Below are 9257 nucleotides of genomic sequence, written 5' to 3' on the forward strand. Positions count from 1 at the left end.
CCCCCCCCCCCCAAAAAAATGTAAAGATACACAGCTACGTTTGGTCGATATAGAGAAAGTTTGATCCGATGCCTCATAAAGAGAAGATTCCACGCTACATTATACCTTCGTTTTAAAATTATACCGCACTTCATTCCATTAAGAAAAAAAAGTAAATCTTATTTAGAATTGACACATATACGGTATGGGTTTTTCTCATTGTTGAAGGCCGTACGGTTGCCTATAATTACTTACACCCACTTTATTTGAACTTTGGTGGATATTTGTCTCATTGGCAATCATATCACATCTCCTTATTTTTATACATGTATACAGTTAACAATAAAAATGAGCTTTAGAAAACTTTGAACTTTGAAGATCTTACTTGTTAGATTGTTTCCGGTCCCTGAATATACATGAAATATTTGCTACTTTACCTTATTTACAAACAAATTCCTTTCAATCACAATTACATTGTTTCCCTTGTTTATATCCTGCTTTTACTTTGAAAACCATTAAAAAAACCTTCCACGCAATATTAACCCAAATATATTTCTCAAGTTCAAAACTTTCTGAAGTTTTTGAAAGAAATAGAATTGAGAATGGAAACGGTGAATGTGTCAAAGAGACAACAACCCGAATAAAGAGCAGAAAACAGCCCAAGGCCACCAATGGGTCTTTAACGCAGCGAGAAAATCTCGCATCCGAAAGTGGGCTTTAGCTGCCCCTAAACAATAATGTATACTAGTTCAGCGAAATGGACGCCACACTAAACTCCAAAACATATAAATAAACCAAAATTCAAGAAACACGCAAGACTAACAAAGGCTAGATGTTCCTGACTTGGGACAGACGCAAACATGCGGCGGGGTTAAACATGTTTAGTGAGATCCCAACCGTCCCCTTATACCTACAGTCAACGTGAAATAAACAAACACATTTTATTTTTGTGAGTTATGGGTTGTTTGCTTATGAGAGAGCTGTCTACCTTTAGATTTTGACTCTGTTGGATAGTTGTCTCATTGGTAATCATATCGCATTTCCTTAATTTATATGATAAAACCAATGAAAAAGATCGACCATTAGAGGTGCACAGTTACTATCCATGATGGTCTGGATGGAGTTTACAGAATAGAGAATAATGGGCAAAAAATTTAAAGAATGGAGAAAAATGGCATAAAAATTAAAGAATACAGAAATGAAGGAACCCCATTTTAACCATCATCTATAGAAATGCTGATAATTTGACAATGTTTTATTTTGCTATAACGACTAAAAAAAATCTTGTCAAGCAAGAATGTTAAAGATTTAATTATATCCGAGCATTTCAACGAACAATGATTTGAATATTTAAATGTTTTAATAATCAGGTCTTTAATAAATCTGGTACAATGATAACCGATATTTCTTATAGGATTAAACACCTTTTTAGAGGAAGGCGTTTAATCCTATAAGAAATATCGGTTATTTTTGTACCAGATTATTTAAAGACCTGATTATTAAAACGCATTCAACTTGTTTACCAGGTTTATGTTTTCAGATTCTGTGGAAGAGTAGTGTAAAAGTTACAAAAATCATAACTGTCAACAGATTTAACTGCACGATTAATAGAATTATTTTTTTTATTTAAGGGCTTTACCTGAATGTTTTATACTCAAAGAATAATTGACAACTGTGTTTTGATAGGCTTTATTGCAATTTTGAATAATTCAATATTTAATAGTAAAAGGTGCATTTGTTAGATAAACAGTTGATTTAACAGTAGTACATTTTCTAGAAGAAGATATAAAGTGGGATTTAAAATGAGTTTTGTGTTTTAGCTAATCAATACATAGTCAGGACTTGATGCTCTGTGATGAAAATGTTCAGTCTCGATTTAATGGTTTTCCGTTATGTTTTTTTCTAATAAGTTTGTCGAAACAAAAGTTTTAGATTGTTTTGTTTCCTTTATATAAAATGTCAATGTAATACTTAGTCAAACAAAACACAACATTGTCAGCTGGCACCAAAGCATATTTATCAATTAAATCGTTTAGTTTATACCTTATTTTCATTCATGTTAGTAGCAGATATTAAGTTGATTATAATTCAACATCCTCAGTGGTGACTACTCAACGGAAAGTTAATTTTAAGTCCAGAACTTATTTGATACATCAAATGTTACCCCTTCAGTCTGAATAGAAGCAAGTATCAAATTTAGACTTTTCTCGTGAGCTAAAAATAGTGAAGAAGGAACATCTGACTACTAACCCTTCCAGATAAACTGAGATTTCCCTGGTTCATTATTGCGGTTTGTGTTACCAATCTTTAGTTTTCTGTGTAGTGATTTGTCTTTATAGCAATGGTGTTGACTGGCTTTTACGACGTGTCGTCAAGCGCCTTTACACATTGGTACTATTTCACAAAGGGGAACCAATTCTGAGTACAATTACTGACTTCGAATGACGTCATTGGCTGTCAATTCTGTTAGTCGAGCAAAAAATAGAAAAAATAATTCATTACTTTACAATTATCAAATTCGACAGTAAAATATCTTTCCCCATTTTAAGTTTAAATCTGAATGATGTGCTAAATTTCTAAATTAGACGATATTCGGCATAGATTTTCCGGTTCAATAATGTGTGGATAGTCTTGTATTATGAGGTCTGCAGTCGTAAATTATACCGCAACTAATCATAATAAAAAGCCATATCGAACTGCTCATTCGCGTTATTGCGAGAGAAATAAAAACACCGGCTCAGAAAATTATCTCGACTCTTCCTACAGTCGAGATAATTTTCTGAGCCGGTGTTTTTATTTCGATAAATTTCGTAAGTTATACTGAAATGTGTATGACTTACGAATATTTTTACTCTTAAGATTTTTTGTGAAAAGAGCCGCTGTATTGCAGATACAAATTAATTCGTATTGGATACCAAATGACATAGAAGCTAACAACTATAGGTCACCGTACGGCCTTCAACAATGAGCAAAACCGATACCGCATAGTAAGCAATACAAGGTCCCGAAATGACAATTCAAGTTAAAAAAAACCAACGGCCTGATTTATGTAAAACGAATAAAATATACAGCAACTGCCGACAACCACTGAATAGCAGGCTCCTGTCTTGGGACAGGCACAAATAGAATGTGGCGGGGTTAAACATGTTTGCTGGTGCCAAGCCCCCTTTACCCTGACTCTGGTGGAACAGTACAACATAAGAACAAACTATAAAACTTAGTTATAAAGGGCTTAACTCATCAGATCGATCATAACAGAACACAAAAGACAAAAAGGACAGATCTGAGAGTACTCTCAGTTACTGACAGCTATAGTTTAAAGCCAATAACAACTAATAAAAATCATGTCTCTAAAAAGACTAAAATATCAATCAATACACACAGACTTTTTGTTATTATGTAATTAGTAATATAATGTAATAAGATATTACATATCAGGCTTGCTTTGTAACATTATTTACATAGATGTGCTATCATTCATCAACCAAAAATCAGTTATTGGCAATCAGCAAACAAGAAAAAGAATAAGAAAGTACAGCAATTCATATTGTCAAACAAAAGCAGTTATAAGGTATCAATTTGATGACAAAAAATAGACGCAATTAAGATTTCATTCCAAATCCTTTACTGCAAAACATCTTCTGACAGTGTTACTGCATCTGCAAAAAAATGACACTTTTTCCTGGTTTTTTTTCCAATCGAATTGCTCTTTTTATAACAAGAGATAAGATCAATATTTATTTATTACTTATAAGTAAATAAAATGTAATCGTCTCATATCTTCGGGGCTGACACCTCTTAGATATGAGAAGCTTTAAACATCTATTACTTAGACCTTGACATCGACAGTGAGGCAGTTTGGGATCTTGAAATTTAAACCTCGCGAAAAAAATAGCATAACACTTTGTGTTGTAAGCTTATTTATATATATTCACACCGTTGTGACACAGCTTTCAGTGACATGACGATGCCACGTTATCTGGAATGGAACGATGAGCTATACAATATGATAACGGCTTACCATTTGTAAAAACTTGATCGATTTCATAGAGGGGGTATGCTTTTTTTGAAATTTATCTGCGTTTTTTCCCTTAAATATGTTTATTCTATTGCTTTTGATTTACAGTTTGTTGTTATTCGTGTGGTATGAGTATACATGTGTACGCCTATGATCACAATGTTCGAAAGACGACAGTCATGGTAGGTATACAAAGTATATAATATTTAACAAAGAAACGACGTCATTATTGTGATCAATACCGTATCTATTTTTCGATAAAATAGTGTAAACCACCTGAGTACGTGATTAACTATCATATATCTTTTTAAATCGTTTACCCAACCTATATATACTTATTTATTTAGCTTAAATCATTACGTAGTGTTATCTGTAGATTCTCGCGAGACTTCGTATCAAACAAGGAACCAATATTGAGCACTATTTTCGAAATAAACATTTAAAGGTTTTGACTATTTAAAAAGTATGAGAAAAGTTACAACAAATACAAGTAGGCTGGATTAAATAACAGTCGAAATCACAAAGGGAATTGATGGACATACAGTAAGACTATTCAATGTTATATGGGGACAAGACTTCTTTCTTACTTTTGGTTTTACTATCCTAATGCTATGGCTGTGTTTGGCTTTATCCAACATTTTCCTATTAGCATGGTGATGGCAGTTGCTTCGTTAAACTCCTTTGTAACTAGGTAGATGCATGTATGTGCTTCTATTACAGTAAGAAATTAATTATAAATGGTAGCTATCATTTAAAGTCCCAAGTGTTTTATGTTCAGCAAATAGCTGTGTTAGATATCAAAGTTAACTGAACTTTAAATTTGAAGTTTTGGACAAAAGTATTGCGATAAACAGTAAAAATAGAAAACAAGTGTAGGTTATTCTTGAAGTTGTAACATACTTAGCACTTGCTAATATACATATGTTTTTTATTTCTAGAGCCATTTGAAAAATTCATCGTCAGAAACAGTTATCGATACAGAAAACAGTTATCCACTATGGAGAGTGACAAGGTAATAATGTTCTTTCCTTTTTCTTTCTTTTACTCAAACACGACTATAAAGATATGAATATGTTTGTTTATATCAAAGTAATAAATGTTCTACTTACTTTTAATAGTTATTCAAAGTAGTGCACAACCGTGGAAATACGTTGCTTACATTATAATTTTATAGTCAGGCTTTGGAAATAGGTTTTGTAATGATAGAAATGTCTGAAACGTTGTAACTTTGGTTTCTCTGAAGCTAAATAATGCATTCAACTTACTAAATAAGCAGTGTCTGAAACTTTGTTACCTCTGTACCGTTAAATCACACGTGTTGTATTAAGGTATATAGGTAATATTTTCCAGAAACAAGTAACTGTGTTGGCTATCAGTTGGCTATCAGTTGAATTTAAAAATACAGCGTAATTTTATAATTAATAATATATACAAAATATACAAAAAAAGTCTTAATTTTGTCATCATTATTATTTTTTTTGCAGCTAGTAGATCATGGTAGAATTATCGTAGCAGCCATTGATTTTGGGACAACGTACTCCGGTTATGCTTACTGTAAGCATATTGATTATAGAAGGGAGCCTGTTAACCCTCCAATAATTTGCAATCCTTGGATTGGACCACAAAAGATGACTTCTAAAGCACCGACATGTGTACTTTTTAAACCAGACCAGAAGTTGCATAGCTTTGGTCACGAGGCTATAAGAAATTACTATGATAATCCTGAAAAATTACAATTACACAAATACTTCTACTTCGAGTATTTTAAGATGATGCTGTATGAACAAGAGGTATCTATCTGCCTTTATTCAATAATTCGTACTCTCGCATTTATTTTATTATAATTTGTATAAATAAATGCTGATGGTTGTCAATTGCGTTGGTAGGTATTGATGTTTGAATTTAACTGTTTTAGCTTGAAATTCAACATATTAGCTACTCTAAGTGGTTATAATGGACATTTGAAAAATTAGACGTTTAGTTGAAATCAAGTCATATCATCTTAAACCTCTTTAATTTCACTTTAAAAAACACAAACTTGTTGTTATTTTTATTTACGTTAACGTGCTGATAATATTACTATAAATAAGTAGGTGTGAAACAAATATACACAAGTACTTTAAACGGTTTGAAAATTAATGTACGCTTATATATTCTTCACTTTTCTAAAAAACAGTTAACAGTACATCAACAATCAAAATTCACTTTAAAAAATGAAGGTCATTGTCAAGAGATCAATTCCACCTGTATATATAGATCGTAGAATAAGAGGGGAAAGAAACACTGGAGGTCGGAAATTCTCCCCATAATTTATTGCATCCCGCTCCAACTTCTCAGTATAACTTTTTTCTGCAGGATCTTACCACAGAAACGTATTTAGAGGAATCGATAAAAGTAAAAAATGTTGAAAAAAGAAAAAAAATGAAAGCAGTTGATGTTTTTGCAGCCGTAATCGGCTACTTTCGAGATCAGTTATTAGGTGATATTAAGGATACAAGTGAAAAATGGTTTACTGGAAAACACGTCCAGTGGGTTATCACTGTTCCTGCAATATGGGATTTGAGAGCAAAGCAGTTTATGAGAGATGCTGCTAAAAAGGTAAGAAGTTTTCCAGTATTTTTTTCAGTTATTTAGACCAAGAAGGTATATATATATCCAGATAGATATTTATTATATTTCAATGGATATGCAAGACTGGCATATTCCTTAAATGTATAACTACATATACTTACGTATTTTTCTTTTAAAACATTTCCAATTTTGATCGATTTTTTCCCCTCAGGCAGAAATATCTCACGACCAGCTCATATTAGCACTGGAACCAGAAGCAGCTTCTATTCACTGTCGAAGGGTACCAGTTGGTGTTCAAACAGAAGGTGATGGAAGGAAAATTATTGCAGCTATGGCTCGAGGTTCAAAGTTCATAGTGCTTGACCAAGGAGGTACAGTGTTTTAAAGTATTCAGCAAAATTAATTGAATGGATCCAATTTTCAAAAAATCTATAGGTTAAATAATTTCATATTCAATGATAAGATATCAGTTGTTTTTCTCGATAAAGTTTTACCAAAAGTCTCAATTTTTGAATCGATAATTTTTTTTAAATACAATAATTGTAATTTCTAGGTGGAACAACTGATATTGCTGTACATGAAGTTACAGGGTTGAACTCGCTCAAAGAAGTTCACCAGGCTTGTGGGGGACATTGGGGAGGAATCACAGTTAATAAACAGTTTTATTGCTTTCTGGAAGAGATATTTGGTGAGAAAGTTATTAATAGCATCAAAGAAACAAATCCGTCTGCATTCTATGGATTTCTACGTCACTTTGAAGACGCAAAGACATCATTCAAAATAGAAAATCAAAAGGATCCGGAAGGACAAGTAACACTTCGTATTCCACTTGAGTGGATGGATACATTCAAGGCCATTAGAACAAGCTCGTTAGGTGAAACTATAGAAAAGACGAATTTCAGAGATCGAGTTATCGTGAAAAGGGATAAAATGAGAATAAAGAACAATTTGTTTAGAACATTCTACGATTATTCTATTGAAAACGTTTTAAAAGAACTGGAGACATTATTGGCGAAAAAAGAATTAAGGGACGTTAAAACGTTGTTGGTTGTGGGTGGGCATTCAGCTTCTACAGTGCTAACTGAGGCTCTCAAAAAGAAATTTCCGAAGATTGGAATGGTCATTCCAAAAGACCCAGGATTAGCGGTATTAAAAGGTGCTGTATTGTTCGGGTTTGAACCTGGAACGATAACGAGTCGTGTCGCAAGATATACATATGGTATAGGAACAACACGAGCATTTCAGAAAGGAGATCCAGAATCAAAGAAAATTACTGTAGAAGGTGTTGAAAAGTGCAAAGATGTATTTAGTAAACATATAGAAATAGGCCAGATTCTCGAAGTCGGAGAGGATAAATATCTCCAAGGACATGAATATGTACCCCTTTATAAAGATCAGAATAGCGTAGATTTTATTTTTTATGATACTTTGAGTAAATCACCAAAGTATGTCACAGATGACGGCTGTCGCCGTATTGGATCATTGCATTTTAAACTTACCGAGGGGATGACAGGAAAGCGAACAATGGCTTTGAAAATCAATAACAGTGGAACAGAACTTGTATCTCTTGTTACTGAAATAGCCACAAAAAAACAAAGTAAAGGTTACTTCCGGTTACCTTCCGAAACAAATTAGATTAAAGTCATTAAAGTAATCAAATATAGTGCAGAACAGACCTCGAGCCTACAACCTTGGAAATATTGAGCTTACAATTTATGATGCCAACTACAGTTTAATAGTAACTATAAACAATAAACATGTATGTATTTATGATGTTGGTAAACGACCAGAATTATTAACATATAGACAGCAATTTCAGTGACAATCCTGCATCTCTAAATCATTTAGTTTTCTCTGTGAATATACCCAGATTGAAAACAGTCAAGTACAAAATGGAACTTATTTCCCTTTCATTTGAGATTACATATTTTGCCTACCCGTGATAGACTTTTGTGTCTACTTTGTTCTATTTTTAATTGATTATGTTTTTGTTAAGTCTGCAAACCAATTCCCAACAACGTTTTTATCAGAATAAAGAATTTTATTATTCTAAAGCTAGCTTATTGTTTGAACATATAATTCATACAATCTCATATCTAATATAAATAAAATGAGATACAGTGTGTACGCCGATGAGACAAAAACATACCGACAAAATAAAAATACATCTATCTACAGGGCAACATAAAGTTATCAACAATGAACAAGTTTCTTCACAATGTGCCAAATTCTATAAAAGGTTATAAAGTTGTGAATAAATTAAAACAGAAACTATCAAAGATGGCCTATCATCACTTAATTTTCCAAATAAACAAAAATACATTAAGATAATTATGACTGAAAACAAAACAAAATTATGAGGTTTCTGACTTGGGAGAGGCACATTAGAATGTGGCAGGGTTAAACTAGTTTTTGAGGTCTTACCATTTAACTTACGGTCAACGGACAAAAAATGTACACAATAGAACATAAATCAAAAATAAGAACAGAAGAGACATTCAGTACTAGAAAGGCGTTTCATATCTAAGAAATGTATGACATTTTTGTATATTTTCATCTATACAAATATAATCTTTCATTCTTTTATAATTACATTACATGCATGCCTTCATTCTTTTATAAATACATTACATGCATGCCTTCATTCTTTTATAATTACATTACATGCATGCCTTCATTCTTTTATAAT

The 9257-nt window shown here is 32.4% G+C and overlaps 1 protein-coding gene across 1 annotated transcript; it reads left to right on the top strand.

Moving 5' to 3' along the window:
• The first annotated feature begins 4367 nt into the window (after positions 1-4367).
• Positions 4368-8622, top strand: LOC127716610 (heat shock 70 kDa protein 12A-like). The gene is made up of 6 exons (XM_052222854.1): positions 4368-4540; positions 4936-5009; positions 5482-5787; positions 6353-6595; positions 6780-6939; positions 7122-8622. Exons 2-6 carry the CDS (start codon positions 4995-4997, stop codon positions 8201-8203), a joined length of 1806 nt encoding a protein of 601 aa, XP_052078814.1. The 5' UTR covers positions 4368-4540; positions 4936-4994; the 3' UTR covers positions 8204-8622.
• Positions 8623-9257: the final 635 nt, after the last annotated feature.

Source organism: Mytilus californianus, unplaced genomic scaffold (assembly GCF_021869535.1).
Source record: "Mytilus californianus isolate M0D057914Y unplaced genomic scaffold, xbMytCali1.0.p SCAF_9, whole genome shotgun sequence".
Lineage (NCBI taxonomy): Eukaryota > Metazoa > Mollusca > Bivalvia > Mytilida > Mytilidae > Mytilus > Mytilus californianus.

Excerpts from the sequence above, each read along its gene's own strand:
- LOC127716610 (XM_052222854.1), top strand. Across the intron at positions 6,596-6,779 it reads TGAGAGATGCTGCTAAAAAG|GCAGAAATATCTCACGACCA; the intron begins GTAAGAAGTTTT and ends TTTTCCCCTCAG. Across the intron at positions 6,940-7,121 it reads CATAGTGCTTGACCAAGGAG|GTGGAACAACTGATATTGCT; the intron begins GTACAGTGTTTT and ends TGTAATTTCTAG.